This window comes from Eleutherodactylus coqui, chromosome 2 (assembly GCF_035609145.1).
Source record: "Eleutherodactylus coqui strain aEleCoq1 chromosome 2, aEleCoq1.hap1, whole genome shotgun sequence".
Lineage (NCBI taxonomy): Eukaryota > Metazoa > Chordata > Amphibia > Anura > Eleutherodactylidae > Eleutherodactylus > Eleutherodactylus coqui.
This window is the reverse complement of record NC_089838.1, coordinates 195,159,292-195,175,382: the sequence shown is the minus strand read 5'-3', so window position 1 is coordinate 195,175,382 and position 16,091 is coordinate 195,159,292. Positions and strand designations below refer to the sequence as shown.

The 16,091-nt window shown below is 40.2% G+C and overlaps 1 protein-coding gene across 6 annotated transcripts in view; it reads right to left on the bottom strand.

Annotated features, from left to right (window-relative positions):
* Nucleotides 1-16,091, bottom strand: part of LOC136612061 (collagen alpha-1(VII) chain-like) — a 268,004-nt gene that overhangs the window by 217,915 nt on the left and 33,998 nt on the right. For all 6 annotated transcript variants that reach the window (XM_066592145.1, XM_066592146.1, XM_066592144.1 and 3 more), the window contains exons 3-7: nucleotides 11,993-12,176; nucleotides 8,941-9,100; nucleotides 5,772-5,865; nucleotides 3,186-3,359; nucleotides 492-652 (exon numbers count right to left, since the gene is read on the bottom strand). In XM_066592145.1, the coding sequence (XP_066448242.1) occupies nucleotides 492-652; nucleotides 3,186-3,359; nucleotides 5,772-5,865; nucleotides 8,941-9,100; nucleotides 11,993-12,176 (773 nt within the window). The remainder of the gene's footprint in view (nucleotides 1-491; nucleotides 653-3,185; nucleotides 3,360-5,771; nucleotides 5,866-8,940; nucleotides 9,101-11,992; nucleotides 12,177-16,091) is intronic.

Here is a 16,091-nt window from a genome sequence, read left to right as displayed (position 1 = left end):
CTGTGTGAAGGAGCCAGCCATTACACTCCTACTCTTCTTTACACCCACACTTGATTTTTGACTTTAAAAACTGATACAAAATATTATCCAAGCCCAACTTTATGCAAGAATACATGGTTGCCATCTTTGTACCCATCAATAATCTAATTGGTGTTCTTAACATTAGGTAGAAGTTAAAAGGATTGTTCAGCTTTGAACTGATCATGATGACCTATCTGCATAATATACTATCAATAGTTGATCAGCAGAGGATCCAAAATGCGTCGATCATATGTTCACCAGGCCACTGTGACACTGTTCCCATTTGGGAACAGCAGCTGTAGTACCAACCCACTGCAAAGTATCTAAAGCTGTCTGCTTCTGTCTCCATACACTAACCCATGATGAACAGCTGATTAGAGTGGATACCAGGCGGCAGACCCCCTGAGGAGTGATCAGTACTAAGTTCAAAGCTGTACAACTCCTTTAACTTTTTTAATGTCACTGCTTACCTGTCTTTGGTCATTTGTATTAAGACGGCCAGATGATGATAGAGAATTCAAAACAACCTGGTAGCCTGTTACACCACCTGTTGCTGGGCTCCATGTAACACGCAATGAATTGTAATTCTGTTCACTTACTATCAAATCTCGTGGGCCAATAATTTTTTCACCTGGGAGAATCAAAGAATATTTTGCAAATAAAATATACAATAATAAACGTTTAGGCTCTCTATAGTATACGTAATTCAATATAAAACATTATTAGCTTTACCAGATGTGTCCAAAAGAAGTGAAGTATAACTCTGCTGCACCGTATAAGTAGATCAAAAATTGTGGAAATGTAAGTGGGAGCTGCTCTAATATAAGGGAGCATTTTCACTGCAGACTGTAGGCACTGTTTTGACTCTATGGGATCACAGCACAGCACTATGTAAGAAGTGTTTGGTTTTGTGTAGACTAAATCATGGCGCTTTTTTGCCACTAGCACTGAGTTGGCGAATTATGGCACTAACTATAGGATATGAGGGTGAGATAAAAATTATTTGCACTCCAGTTATATTAAAACTTCTGTTGACTACATTGTCTTGCCAGCCCTTTCTGTTTTAGGTTGCTATCTCCATAGTTACTACTGTGCAGGTTTGAACATATTATGCCAGTTAATTTGTGACTCAAGTGCAAGAAAATTGGCTGCCCCACTTGTGATTTTCACAAAAAAAGAGCAGAGACTGACAGTAAATGGTGGATTATGAAATGGAAACATCTTCAATCGCCTACCAGGAAAAAGTTCAAAAGTAAACCATCATTTTGAAAATTGATGCTTACAGTTTTCTGGGATTCTCAAAGGCTAGTATTGGAATATTATCAGGAAAAAGGCTCAACAATCAACAGTGCTCATTACAGTGATATGCGCAGTGAAGAGCTAAAGCCTAAAATTCAAACAAAATGCAAAGGACTTGCTATGCAAGGATGTTGTGTTGTTGCATGACTCTGCTTTGAGGTGTTAAAGCATTCTCTCCATAGTATCTTGCCGCATCCGACTAACACCTGTTTGGTCCCCAGAAAGACATCCTAAGAGGACAAAGATTCACGTTTGATGAAGAGTTAAAGACAGCAGTGTATTTGTGACTCACATCTCAGTCTAAAATATTTTTTAGTAAGGGAATAGGACATATAGAAAAAGTCTATTGAAAAGTAGTCAGTTATGTAAAAAAATAATGTATTTGTCTTTTCTGGAGGTTGACTAATATAAATTCTACAGCCAGAGCGCGGATAATTTGATACACCCTCAGAGATAGACAAATAGATAGTAACAGTAATAAAATTTAATTTACAGTTCCAAATTCTTTAATGATTAATTCTGTGGGCATTGGAACTATGTGGAACCGTTTGGCTATATGAAGTCATAAGACCAGGTTAAGCAGGGATTTTGCCCCCTCTTTCTTTCCTATTTATAAGTTTCCTATTAAGGGACCTTTCACATGGAATAGAATCAATCTGCAGGATGCAACACAATTGTGGATTTTGTTGCATTTTTAGCTGTGCATGCCTTCTGCAGAATGTTTTCAATAATTTCTTGTGTTTTTCCACATACTTTAATTGTGAAATTACATTTCCTGAATGTTAGAAATTTGCAACAACAATTCCGCAAGATGTCCTTTATTCTACAACAGAAAGCTTTTCTGCTGCAGAATTTATTATTGTGGCTTTGAAGTAAAGATGTGGATTTTAACAGGTGCGGAATTCGAGTCCCATAGGGATAACATTGTAACAGAAATGCCTGCCTGGACTAATTGCATCCTGCGTGAAAGGTCCCTTATAAGTTTGTGTGAGTTTAATCATGGGCCAAGGCATTGTAGTTCATGGAGAAGCACTGTTTTACATGAACCCTCCTTGCTGCCCCTTTATATTACTTTTTTGCTGTTTCTAGCTATTGGTAGGAATTGTTTCATAGAGTTTGAATTGACTGCTTATTGGAACTACTTAATAATGGGATTTGTTTCTGGTATGTAATATAAGATAATGGATATAGAAATTCACTACATGATTTAATAAATGTGATGGCCATTTTCATCCCCAGTCATGTCTTGTGTCTCACTTATTTATATTGCTTAGGTAAGTATAATTGCATGTGCATGCTCGCTCATGTCTCAGCTTAGGCAGATTTTGAAGGGCAAATTTGAATTGAAGTGAAGGCAGAGAGGGGCCAATTTATGGAGATTTTTGTTAAATGGGTGGTCTGCCTTGGACTGTCCATTTTAATTAGAAGGACTAACCCTGATGATAAGCCAAATAGAGATGCCCTTTCAATTTCTTTACATCTTTTTCCGCAATTAAGTTTCAGTTTAGTAACTGATAAAGTAAGAATTGTAGAAATGGTGATAACACAATGCGGTAATACTGATAGTTGTGCTTTATCATCTGTTTAGCTTTTGTTTCATCTACAGGTATATGCACTGCATCAATGACCCAATGTCCCATTTATTTTGCAAGGGTCCTGTGATCTACTTTACTGTAGATTCTCCATAATATATTATGGTTGTAACTAATTGCTGTCTTAACTTCTGATAGCACTCCAAAAATACTTTCATGTGTCAGTAAACTAAATGTTGGAGGTCACTGGAAATGGTGAAAACCTTTAACTGAAAGAATTTGAGATATTACTTGTCCAGCTGATAATGTAAATTTGGTTCTAATTAGACTCACTTTCTAGGATCTGCTTGATTGGCCTTGGAGACTCTGAAGCAGTGAAACAGACTTTTCTTACAATCCGTGGTAGCATGTCAAAGAGAGACCAGTAGTCATTAACAATAATAACATGTTCTTCAATCGGGTCAGATGCAATTTGCATTAATTCCTTTTGGTCAGCATTTTTTATGCCTAAGGAAAACACAGAAAAGATATTAAAGATATGTATGCTGTTTGTTTCCCACCTAGCACCTTTATCATATTTATATCAACATTCAGTTTAGTAGTATTAAAGGGGTTATCCCATGAATCATTTTCATACTAAAAGTCCTAAAAGCTGTTAATTGCTGTTTTAGGGTAATTTACACAGTTTCTTGCATAAAAATACATTTTCATAATTTTTTACTCGTGCCCCTCTTGATGCTGCTGTTAATTTGCATTGCTAAAGGAAGAGAAGGAGCAGATGCTTCCCCCTAAGGCCCTAGTCACACGGGCGTTTTTTGCCGCGATTTGCGGATCGCATGACGGATGCGCATCCGCAAATCGCGTGACCGGGGCCGAAAAATCGCCCGAAAAAACTGCTCCTAGCCGCGTTTCAATAGAAATGGGCTGGAGCTGTCCAGCGCGTTGAATTCAATGGAGCCGGCAATACAGCCGGCTCCATTGAAAGCAATGCGCTGCGGGCGATCTCACGATAAATTGTCGGGAAGGGCTTAAATATATAAGCCCTTCCCTGCAATTCATCCAGAAATGTGTAAAAATAAAAAAAATATATATACTCACCTTGTCCAGGCAGACGGAGTTCAGCACGGCCGGCCGGCAGTGGGTGTGAGTGGGTGTGAGTGAGAGCTGCCTTTGATTGGCTCAGTGCAGGGACCAATCAGGGGCAGCTCTCACTCACACCCACTCAAACCCACTGCCAGCCGGCCGCGCTGAACTTCATCTGCCGGGACAAGGAGAGTATATATATTTTATTTATTTTTACACATTTCTGGATGAATTGCAGGGAAGGGCTTATATATTTAAGCCCTTCCCGACAATTCATCCCGCGATCGCCGGCAGCCCATTGCTTTCAATGGAGCCGGCTGTATTGCCGGCTCCATTGAATTCAATGGGGAAACATCGTTCTTCTCTGCCACAGCTGTTACAGCTGTGGCAGAGAAGAATGATTTGTCTAGTATATGCTCTCAATGGGGTCGGCGCTGCTGCCGCCGGCCCCATTGAGCGCATATAGAGAAGAGAACAGGAATCGCAGATAGGTGCGATCTGCGATTTCTGTTCTATAATTTATCGGACGAGCGCATAAAAAGCGCTCATGTGTCCGATACCATTGCAAAGCAATGGTTTTATAAAATCGCCGGACGCATGCGCATGCGCAAATCGCGCGAAAAACCGCCCGTCTGACTAAGGCCTAAGGCAGCTGACTATATAGTCCCTTCTCACTTGAAGAAGGAGTCTTCTTAGCTATACTGCCGTGTTATCGCAGTGACCTATGATCTGGGGCTCAGAGAAGCAGATATCAGCTGCTCTGCAAGGAACAGAGGGGGGTCCATAGCCTTGAAAACAGTCCCAGACTTTGAAGCATGTTAAATTTAAATACTGCCACCACGGCTCCACTGTGGCAATGACCTATGATCTGGGGCAGGAGAAGCCAGCTCTGGTGATTCTTGTGGCAGCGGCTCCTCTCCTTGCCAGCCAACAAGAAGCTGCTTGAGATACAAGTCCCTTCCTGCTGCTCATTCAGGCTTCACAAAGGATAAACTCTCCATTTTATGATTTTGATATGTATGAATATTGCGTGTGTTTAAAAGTATACCCCATAGATGATTAATGAAATGTATACCATGTATGTACGTATGTGTGTATTTAAAAGCTTTTCTGTGTGTCTATGTATAAGTAAAACTGCTTATGTGTGTACCTGCTTATGTGTGTTACGGGTATGTTCACACAACGTATTGCCTTCAGAGGAGTATACACTGGATTTTCCTCCAATTCTGCAGGAAAGTCCACAATGAATCCGCTGAAAAATTCACATATGCTATATGTGGATTTTGGTGGGCATTCTCATCGCATTTCACCTTCTCTTTTGATGGAGTGAAATCCAAATGGAAAGTCTTCAGTAGAAAAATTTCTTGAAATTTCATCCACATCTGTTGTACTGTAAAAGGCTGAGGATTTTCCATACACAAATCCAGATCAAAAAATGTCCAGCATATACACTAGATGTGGACATACACTAAGGGTGTGTTCATAAGGAACGGATACATTGCTGATTTTCTGCAGCAGAATTGGCAATGGAAAATCCTAAGTTTTATAATACTAGCGCCCCTGGTCCCAATCAATTTGTTTGAAGTTTTTAACAGGAAGAAAAGATGATATGCAAGTGGCATGATGCACAGGCGTTATTGCACCACCTGTTATAGTGTGTATGATCATGAGCTTTATAATTGATACAATGTTTTATTTTGATTGTATTTTGTATATAAAAAACTTATCAATATGGTGCCAAATAACCAGAGCCTCAAATGAACAGAATCAATTCACCAACTATTGTAAACCATGGATGCGAAATTACAGGAATATTTGTAAACCAATTTCACAAACCTATAGCAAACAATGTAACTCCTCTATCCTGCAGTTGTTGGGCTTTCTCTTCTACCACGTCTCCTGATTTACCATCCGTCAGTAGCAAAACAATCTGTAGGAATGTTTATTAAATAAAAAAAGTTAAAAAGATGTCAGCTGTTAGAACTTACAAGTCAGTATTACTTTGTTTGAACTTTTATAATGTACTAGCTAATATACCCGGCCTTGTCCAAGTTAATTTGGTACAGGTGTTTACCTGTTCGTATGGAAAATTTTATGGAGTCTCTGTTACTTCAGAGGAATCAAGGAATAAAATATGTATACACACAGAGGAGCGTTAGATTCTCCTCAGACTGCATGTACCGATGTCCCTCTGCAGAATGTGCTACCCCCTAACACTATCCTCATAATTTTTATCCTTTAGGGTAACACACCTTTCTATTCAAATTTAACCCCACACTGGAGGTTGCAGCCCCTTCTTAGCATGCTCCATCCTTGCAGTCCATGGCTGCTTCCATATGTACTTTACAGCCTTTCAGTAAATTCTCCTCAATATATACACATAGAGGTGAGGTAGATTCTCCACAGTATATACACATAGAGGTGAGGTAGATTCTCCTCAATATATACACATAGAGGTGAGGTAGATTCTCCTCAGTATATACACATAGAGGTGAGGTAGATCTCCTCTGTATATACACATAGAGGTGAAGAAGATTCTTCTCAGTATATACACATAGAGGTCAGGTAGATTCTCCTTAGTATATACACGTAGAGGTCAGGTAGATTCTCCTCAGTGTACAAATCGTTTCCATAGACTTTATGTTTTTTTGAGAAAAGAACTATGTCATGTATCGCGGATTTTCAGTTTTCCAAGCTTAGAATTGATTATTGAAGTTGCAACCACTTTACTCTTCCTATTAGGATGTAAAGAATGGTCATGGCAAATTTCAAGTTTGTATGGCACCAGAAGTTACGTAAAAAAGGTGCACTTACTTTTGCACTTGGCATTGAATAATAGAGTTGTGACCCCTTTACTTTTCCCATTTAGGACCTAAAAAGTGCTCGTGCCAACTTTCAAGTTTCTATGACACCGTGAAGTTACATAAGATAGGGTTGCTTTTTTGCACTTAGGATTAAATAATCGACTTGTGACCCCTTTACTTTTCTTATTTAGGACCTAAGGACTGGTCGTGCCAAATTTCAGGTTTGTACGACACCCGGAAGTTAGATTAGGTACTGTTAGGTTGTGCTTCTGGGATCTCTGGTTCTGTGGGTTTCCGTGAGCACATTTTCACAGATAGGGGTTGGTTGAGCTGGCTGGGTGTGGAGTTCCCTACCGCTGGCCCATCCCCACGGGTCTACTGCATATATAAATACCAGTCCCTCTGCTAGAGGAAGCTCGTATTCCCTCACTCTAGAGTTTGGTTTTCCTGCATACTTGTTATGTGTTCAGTCTTTAGGTGTGAACAGTATCATGTTCAGTGTCTGTGCAGGTGGCCAGACTTTAGGTGTGAACAGACATGTTCAGTGTATGTGTGTGAACAGTGTCTGGTCCAGTGACTGTGCAGGTGGCCGGACATTGAGTGTGGATAATCCTTTTCTGTGTAAGTTCTGTTTTCCATGCTAGCCCTGGTGTGTTGGTGTGAGCTGTGTCCTGCTCTGCTGGATTGTTTGTGATCTCTGGGCTAGTTGGTCCCTTGGCTTGCAGTGCAGGGCCACCCTTATTGGGGCAACTGCCCTGCTTGCAGGCGGGGTTCTGGTGGGTGTTGTCTTGTTGGAGTGGGGACCTGCGAGACAACAAGGAGCCTTGAAGTGGCTTGAGGGCTTAAGTGACTTGGCCAATTCATGAACTAATACCTTGCACTTTTATAGCAATTCAATCTGTTTGTGTGCAGGTATGCAAGGTGAGTTTTTTTGGTCGTTTGTCAGTCCTTCTGTTATGTCTGTCTGTGAGCCCAGTATGCAGTTCACTGTCCCTTTGGTGTTCCAGCCAGCAAGTCCTGTTTGAGCGCAATACTACTGTCCGTGCTCCGGCGAGGTGCGCCTAGCGGTCGTGACAGGTACATTACATAGGGGTGCCAAAACGTTTGCTCTTAGTATTGAATAATCATGTTGGGATGCCTTTACTTTTCCTATTTGGGACCTAAAAATGGTTGTGCCAAATTTGTATGTTTTTATGACACCGGGAAGTTAGAGAATTAGTGGCCAGTCAGTGAAAGTGGCAGCATAAATGGTAGAACATCTCAGTTTAAAAAATAAAAAACATAATTAATTTCATATAAAAGCAACGTTTTGGCCAACAGAAGGCCATTGTTGGCCGAAGCGTGGCTTTTATATGGAATAAATGTTTTTTTTTTACTTTTTAAACTGAGAGGTTCTACCATTTATGCTGCCGCTTTCACTGACTGACTGACTCACTGGCCACTAATTCTCTAACTTCCCAGTGTTGTAAAAACATAAAAATTTGGCACAACCATTCTTTAGGTCCTAAATAGGAAACGTAGGAACTGAGAGGCTCTACCATTTATGCTGCTGCTTTCACCTCTTTTGCTTTGGATATACTTAGAGACCTGAACCCATGATCTCAAACAAGTAGCTTTGCATGCAGACCGCCTTCCCTGGCTGTGGTATAGTTTGAGTGGCGTGGCTTCTACCTTTACTTTCTATCAGTGAGTCAGTCAGTGAGGGCTTTCGCCTTTTTGTATATACGTAAAAGGTCACATAATCTATGTTCAGTACCTTCCAATAGCTTCTTTATCTCAGGCTATATGCACACGTGCCGACAGCGAGTAGCACCCAAAATTGGTGTGTAACTTGCTTTTTACAGCACACGAATACCCTGTCCACGTGGTGCATGAGATGTGGGACACCACACACTACATATCCTGTTATCGTGTGAGACGCGCACAAAAATAGGACATGCAGTGTTTTTTCAAACTCAGACCATCGGCAAGGGTAAGTATGTTTTCAGCTCGTTATTTTAACCCATATAGCTCTAGTGAAGTAGGATTGTTCAGTAACCGGTCAACTCCTTTATGATGTTTAGGATCTTTCAGATCTCTGTGAACATGCTTGTTTATTAGAACATGCTGTATATTTCCACCTAAACGAGTACACCTTTATTCCTTAATTATTTAAGTCTAGATTATGCTGGATATTTTAATACATGGTTTTCTTTACTTACTTTTGGAACATCTTCTCTGGAAATGGATGGGTTAAATACTCGATCTGCCATGAAGGCTAGGGCTTCTCCCGTCTTTGTGTTCCCTCCTTTATATGCAATATTTTGTAGTGCCAACAACACTTCTTGAACAGTTCCATAATCTGACAATTCAATGCTCATCCTAGGATTATTTTAATAAATATATATAATACAATAAATATAACATATTTACACTTATTTGCACAAAGTTTATGTTATAGATGCGTTTCGAGTATGTCATTACATTGCTACATTTTATGTAAAGAATGTATTTTACCATATTTTGCAGCTATTTTCTACCATGTTGTGACTTCCGAAAATACAGTAAGTGAAGATGAACCCTAAGTGTATGGTCACATGGGGGAATTCACCACAGAATTTTCCTCATGAATTCCATGACTAAAACCCATGGCAAAATCTGCATCTTTTGCTGTGGTTTTTGCTACAGATCCACATTCAGATTAAGCCCTGCCAATGGGCAAAATCTGCACCCGGAATTTTTGACACAGAAAATCACATTTTAATGTTGAAACAAGTGCAAATGCGTCAGAATTCAAGCGTGGATTTTGCTCATTGACAGGTCCATGGTAACAAACGCCTTCAGTGTTAGAGGCGGACTTCACGTGGAAAATTCTACGGTGAATTCTGTAGTATGAACACACCCTAAGAGTACAGTCACAGCGAATCTGCAGAAAATCCACAGTGGGAAAGTTCTTGTGGCTTGTATTGTAAAATCAAATATATATATAATGTAGGAGAGTCTTCCCCTAGTTCAAATACAGACATAGAAGGCACACAACAGGACAAAGGAATTAGCACTCACATACTGAGATTAAAGGGAAGACTGGGAAGCGGTAGAGTGAAGGAGTATAGGTCCGTATCATCTATAAAGGTAAGTAGATACTTAAAGACAGTTCTACATAAAAGTCTTCTGATAAAGCGCAGCTCTAAAATGTAAATTGCTGCCCCAAGGGCTCCCTTCCAATGGCGATAGCGATATCGCTGCAAGAAAATCGCAATGTTAAAATCGCATCGCAATGCTGCAAAAACGCAAGCTTTTGCGTTATGATGCGAGAATCTGTTTTGCCATTGCACTGTATGGGCGACAGAAAAATGCAAAACGCTGAAACAATCCTCCTGCTGCGATTTTTAATCCTCGCATCGCAGCTTGCCCTTAAACATCGCTAGTGGAAAGGTTGTCATAGAACAACATGTGTGGGACTTTCCTGCGAGAGCTCGCACCCTCGCATCACACTGAAAACGTGCGATTACCTCGCCAGTGGAAAGGAGCCCTAAGTGAGATCCAAAGAGAAGAGTACCATTCATAAGCACATGTAAGAATTACTATTTTAGTAGACAATTCTTACAGGCCAACACTTTACCTTTTTATCAAATATTGTTTAATTGTAGTTTACACCAGGCTAAATAGTCTGCACAATCTTGCATTATGTTCAGAAACGTGGAGTGCACAACATAGGTAGAGCCGTATGCACCACATTCAACTTTGATTTGCAAAACATATGCTGCACTAGCGATATATACTCAGCTTCATGTGAGTTCATTTGGTACAGGTATTTACCTGTTGTTTGTACGGAAATTTTTTTGAGGTAGTGATTACTTCAGAGGTACCGAGGAATAAAATATTTATACACATAGAGGAGTGTTAGATTCTCCCCAGTCTGCATGTACAGATGTCCCTCTACAGAATGTACCACTTCTCACACTCCCCTCACTTTTAACCCTTTAAGGTAGCGCCCCTTTTATTCAAATTTACCCGCAGACTGGAGGTTGCAGTCCCTTCTTAGCCTTAAAGGCATGCTCCATCCCTGCAGTCCATGGCCACTTCCATATGTACTTTACAGTTTTTCGATATATTCTTCTCACTAAATACACATGTTGGTGAGGTAGATACTCTACAGTAAATACACATAGAGGTGAGGTAGATTCTCCTCAGTAAACAAATAATTTTTCTAGGCTCTATGGTTTCTGAGAAAAGAACTGTATCATCTATAGTGTATTTTCGCACAGTTTTTCATGAATAGAATTGAATATTGATGTTGTGATCCCTTTTCTTTTCCTATTTAGGACAGGTTTGTGTGGTACAGATGTGTGTAATTAGTTACATTACATAAGGGGTAACTTACTTTGGTGCTTAGAATTGAATAATGAAGTTGCAACCCCTTTACTTTTCCTAGTTATGACCTAAAGAATGTTCGTGCCAAATTTCAAGTTCGCACAACACCGGCAAGTTAGAGAATTAGATTGGATACATAATATAGGGGGTAACTAACTTTTGCGCTTATAATTAAATAATCAAGTTGCGACCCCATTTACTTTTCCAATTTAGGACCTAAAGAATGCTCATGCCAAATTTCAAGTTTGTATGACACCGGTAAGTTAGAGAATTAGTGGTGAGTCAGTCCATAAGGGCTTTCGCCTTTATATACACAGTATATAGATAAGGTAAGATTTCAGCTAACATACTTGCAAAAGACAGCAAAGTTCACATCCAACATTGTACTATCCACCCTCCCATTTGACATAGAAAACAATAGAAGAATAGACGTGATGGATTGAAGCAGTGGATGTCACTGATAGAAAAAAAACTAGATGCTATCTGAGATGGGATAGCAGAAAAAAATGTTGTTTAATTCACTGAAGTGAATCGACATGTGAAAAAAACTGATGAATAATGGCATTACGTGTACATTACAAGTAAATAAAGATGAGCGAGCATACTCGCTAAGGGCAATTGCTCGAGCGAGCATTGCCCTTAGCAAGTACCTGTCCGCTTGAGAGAAGAGGTTCGGCTGCCGGAGCGGGTGACAGGTGAGTTGCGGCAGTGAGCAGGGGGAAGCGGGGTGGGGGGAGAGGGAGAGAGAGATCTCCCCTCCGTTCCTCCCTGCTCTCCCCCGCCGCCGGCAGCCGAACCTTTTCTCTCGAGCGGGCAGGTACTCGCTAAGGGCAATGCTCGCTCGAGCAATTGCCCTTAGCGAGTATGCTTGCTCATCACTACAAGTAAACTATGTGTTACCTTGGGAAATCTCCATAAACCGCGACTCCAAATCGTATTCCTTCCATCCCAAGTACATTTGTATTCTGAAATGAGCTTATCATACTTCTGATGAAGTCTTTAATAATCTGAAAGTTGTCTTCTCCGACACTCCAAGACTCATCTACAAGGAACACAATGTCTGCTGCCTCTGCTGACCTGCAGTCTATGTAAAATGAAAACAGAATTGTACAGTAAAATGAACCATTAGTGAGCCAATGGACTGTTAGCATTTAAACACCACAGCAATGAAACAATTCAATCTTCCTTTTACTAAACCTGAATGAATACACTTATGAGTATGTAGTGCACTTTACAAACTAACTTAAGCTGTCAACTTTAATTTGGAGCATCTATCAGTTACCTAGAAGATATTCAGCAAATCCATCATAAATACATCCCTTATTGAAGACCCAGAGGTTAAAAACATGAAGAAAATGTGCCACAAGAATACAGATAACCCATGCGTTTCAGATGACTCTTTTCTCATAGCATATAAATCATGGGGACTGCCATTATTTAAATATAAAAACTGTGAAGACACATGATTTGAATAGCCAATCATCAATCCAGAGCCTTTACAAAATTAGTAAATATGAATTCTGAATTTAGAACTTACAATAGCTATTACAATCAATGGGTAATTTGATGGATCATTTTCAATAAGCAGTTGAAATAGATTTAATGAAGCTAAAAAGAGATTGCCAGGCAAAGAAACAAAGATACTAGCGAATCTTAAGAAGGAGGAAATAGATGCACTACAACCATTTTAACCATTCAGTCGTTGCTGTCTTTGGGTCACCCTATGTACCAACTCTCGACATTTTCCTCTATCTATATTTCATAAACTACCTCCTCAGTGTGTGGACAGATGTGGCAAATTCATGATATATAGGAACAACAATAAATTGAATTTAAGGTTACTTATGCATGTCATCCTCGTTAACCACTTAATTGACGCATTTTTTAGCTATTTACGGGTTAAAAAATGTCAGTTTTTTTTAGCAATTTAAAATCTATGACTCTTTCTGAACTTGGGAGTGTAATGTTTTTAAAAATATTTTATATAGTTTAGGAGATATGATGAAATGGGATGCAGGCCACCATTGCAGTGATTTTTGGGGAAGGGCTTGAAATATAATCCATAGCATTTGTAAAAAATAAAAAAATAAAAAAATAAAAATATATATATACTTACCTCCCCAAATGGTACCCTAAAAATCCTCCCTAGCTTGTGTAAAAAAATAAATATATATAAATATACACTCACCTCTCTGCTGCTGTCGGGGTCCGGTGGGTCTTGCCGCGTGGCTTCACGGCTAGCTTGTGTAAAAAATAAAAAATATATATATATACTCACCTCTCCAAAAAGTACCCTAAAAATCTCCCTAAGTTGTGTAAAAAAATAAACAAAAATATATATACTCTCCTCTGCGCCGCTGTCCTTACCACGTGTCATCTCGGCTTTGTACTGAAGATCTTTCAGCCGGCAGGGATTTTAAAACCCCGCCAGCTGATAGCACTGTGGCTGATTTGCTGAGCGCTCAGCCAATCACAGGCAGCGCTCAGCCATTCATTGAATGAAGACCAAGACCCGCTAGACCCTGACAGCAGCAGAGAGGTAAGTATATATTTTTTTTTTCACACGTTTGGGATGATTTTTGGGGAAGGGCTTATATTTTAAGCCCCCTCCACCCCCACCCGAAAATCATTGCTGCGGGGAGTCTCCTCATCACTGAACACGGTGAGGGGACTTCCCGTGGGAGTGAAGGGATCTTCTGCCACTGCTGTTACAGCAGTGGCAGTGGATAACGATCATCCCCCATTAATTTCAATGGGGCCTGAGCCGCTCTCGCTCGTTGCATGGCATGCGCCGTTGACAAATTTAACATTTTCTCCCGAACGCATGCCTGACGATGGAGTCAGGCAAGGGGTTAAACTATTTTTTTAGATATCACTCTACAAGGTAAGGTGGATATTAGTAGGGCTAATATACAGTAAAACTTATACTAGCTTTGACATATACTAAGGCCAATTTCGAGTAAAGCCGTTTTTTTTGTCAAAACTTTGTCTCTAGTAACATTGGTTGCCTCTAATAACACCAGTGTGTGCTGACCCACGTGACCTTTCTGCTGAACCCATGTGATCTCCTGCTCGGCGTTTCCTCCTCCTGATGCTAATGCAAGCCCCCCCTTCTCCATCATCAGCGACCAGTAATACACTAGTACAGTACAGTACTGTACAATTGCACTCCAATGTAACAGCACAGAGTACACAGTGATAACACTGAGGACAGATAATGATGTCACTTGCAGTTCTATATAACACCACAGAGAACACAGTGATAATGCTAAGGACAGATAATGATGTAACCTGCAGTCCTATTGAACACCACAGAGAACACAGTGATAACGTTGAGGACAGATAATGATGTAACTTGCAGTCCTATATAACACCACAGAGAACACGGTGATAACGCTGAGGACAGATGATGTACTGTAGTGCAACAGATGTCACCTGCAGTCCTATGTTACCGCACAGAACACAGTGATAATGCTGAGGACAGATGATGTCATAGATGTGACCTGCAGTCCTATATAAGGGTGCCTACCCACTGGAGATTTTTTTTCCTGCGATGCTAAATTGCGTTTTGCGTTTTTTCTGAAGAGCAATTAGCATAGAATGTGTTCTTGTCCATTTGGGGTTTTTTTTTCGTTTCATTGCAATTTTTCACATAGGAACTGTCAGTTGCATATGTCTCCTTATTTTTCTCTTAATGCACCCATGATTGTCAATGGAAATTAACGAAAAAGGCGCAAAAAGGCGCGAAAAACACCGCGAAAAACGCTGCATTTTTCACACACGAAAATCGGCAATGCCAGTGGGTAGGCGCCCTAACACCACAGATAACACACAGTAACATGTTCAATAACATGTTAAATGTTCTTTTATTCTTTACAGTAGTCTTTTATATTCATTTATTATTGTTATTGTTTTTGGTATTAAAGGCTTATAGATTTACATTGATTCCTATGGAAATAATTACTTTGAGTAGCAACGGTTTCAGGTAAAGTTTATAGTGTGTAATACAATAAAATGGTGAATATTATTATAGATAGGTTATCAATTTTGCTTGAGGATGAAATGTTAGAAAAATATTTGCATAATGTAAATTTTGTTTTAAAAAAGGACCAGTTATAGGTATCATATTGTCTCAGAATTTTTTTACAATGAATAACAATACCAGGAAAACACAGCTATCAAGTAGAGGATTCTTTCCATTTGCCCATAAAAATAGTAACATCTAGCAATTTACTTATAAATCAGTACCTTTTACATGCAGTATCCATAATATAACTTATATGATACAGGATTATATCAATTGCAATAGAATTTATGTTGTTCATTTAATTACTTGCATATTGTGTAATATCTAGAGATGAGCGAGCACCAAAATGCTCGGGTGCTCCTTGCTCGAGTCGAACTTTCCGCGATGCTCGAGGGTACGTTTCGAGTAACGAACCCAATTGAAGTCAATGGGCGACTCGAGCATTTTTGTATATCAGCCATGCTCCGCTAAGGTTTTCATTGGTAAAAATCTGCAAAACCCAAGAAAGTGATGGAAACGACACAGAAACGGATAGGGCAGGTGAGGGGCAACATGCTGGGCTGCAATTCAGGTTCCCAGGTCCCATTATTCAGCCACAATAGCGGCAAGAGTGGCCCCCCCCTAACAATTTTTACTTCGGACTAACCCTCATTAGTAAGCCACACCTTAGCTAAGCACCACACTACCTCCAACTAAGCACAAGCACTGCCTGCGGGACACACCCCTGCCTCTTCTCCTGGGTTACATGCTGCCCAACCCCCCCTTCAGCTTCAGCCTTCAGCTGCCCTCATGCCACACGCTGGCCTCATAGCCACACCACCCTCATGTCTATTTATAAGTGCGTCAGCCATGAGGAGGAACCGGAGGCACATACTGAAGAGGGTTGGCAGGGCCTGGCAGCGACCCTCTTTAAAAGGGGCGGGGTGATAGCCCACAATGCTGTACAGAAGCAATGAGACATCCAATCCTGTG